This window comes from Egretta garzetta, unplaced genomic scaffold (genome assembly GCF_000687185.1).
Source record: "Egretta garzetta isolate BGI_Z169 unplaced genomic scaffold, ASM68718v1 scaffold158, whole genome shotgun sequence".
NCBI lineage: Eukaryota > Metazoa > Chordata > Aves > Pelecaniformes > Ardeidae > Egretta > Egretta garzetta.
This window is the reverse complement of record NW_009260430.1, coordinates 377,569-377,945: the sequence shown is the minus strand read 5'-3', so window position 1 is coordinate 377,945 and position 377 is coordinate 377,569. Positions and strand designations below refer to the sequence as shown.

The following is a 377-nucleotide window of genomic DNA, read 5'->3' as shown; positions in this document are numbered from 1 at the left end:
GGGACCTGAGGGCCGCAACCAGCCCGGCCGCGGCCCCTCGCTCCGTGGGCTTTTGTCAGGTTAATACAGTTTGTTTTCCTTCCGGCTGCTGTTCTGCAGAGCCTGGGTGGAATCCTGTCCCCCTTGAGCGCAGCTTGTGGTGATTTCGGCAGGGCCACGATGGCGTTCGGGGAGGTTGGCCGTTTACCTGCGCACCCTGAGGGAAGGTGGGGAAATGAAGCAGCCTGGATTGCCATCCTTCAGTGCTGCTTTATGCCCAAGTTGAATCTCCTCAATTTTTAGGGAGGGCTGGCTTAAGGAGAAATCAGATTATATGAAAGCAATGGCCTTTTATTTGTACTATTTCAGTTCTACCTCATTAATGACTTATTCCTGCT

General features: G+C 53.1%; 1 protein-coding gene across 3 annotated transcripts in view; it reads left to right on the top strand.

Annotated features, from left to right (window-relative positions):
• The first annotated feature begins 29 nt into the window (after positions 1–29).
• The window catches only part of BIRC7 (baculoviral IAP repeat containing 7), an 18,751-nt gene continuing 18,403 nt past the window's right edge, over positions 30–377 (top strand). For 2 of the 3 annotated variants that reach the window (XM_009643719.2, XM_035899261.1), the window contains exon 1: positions 47–206. In XM_009643719.2, coding sequence (XP_009642014.2) covers positions 160–206 — 47 coding nt within the window. In that variant the 5' untranslated portion in view covers positions 47–159. Of the gene's footprint in view, positions 207–377 lie in introns of all 3 variants that reach the window. The other variant, XM_035899262.1, reaches the window with a different exon arrangement.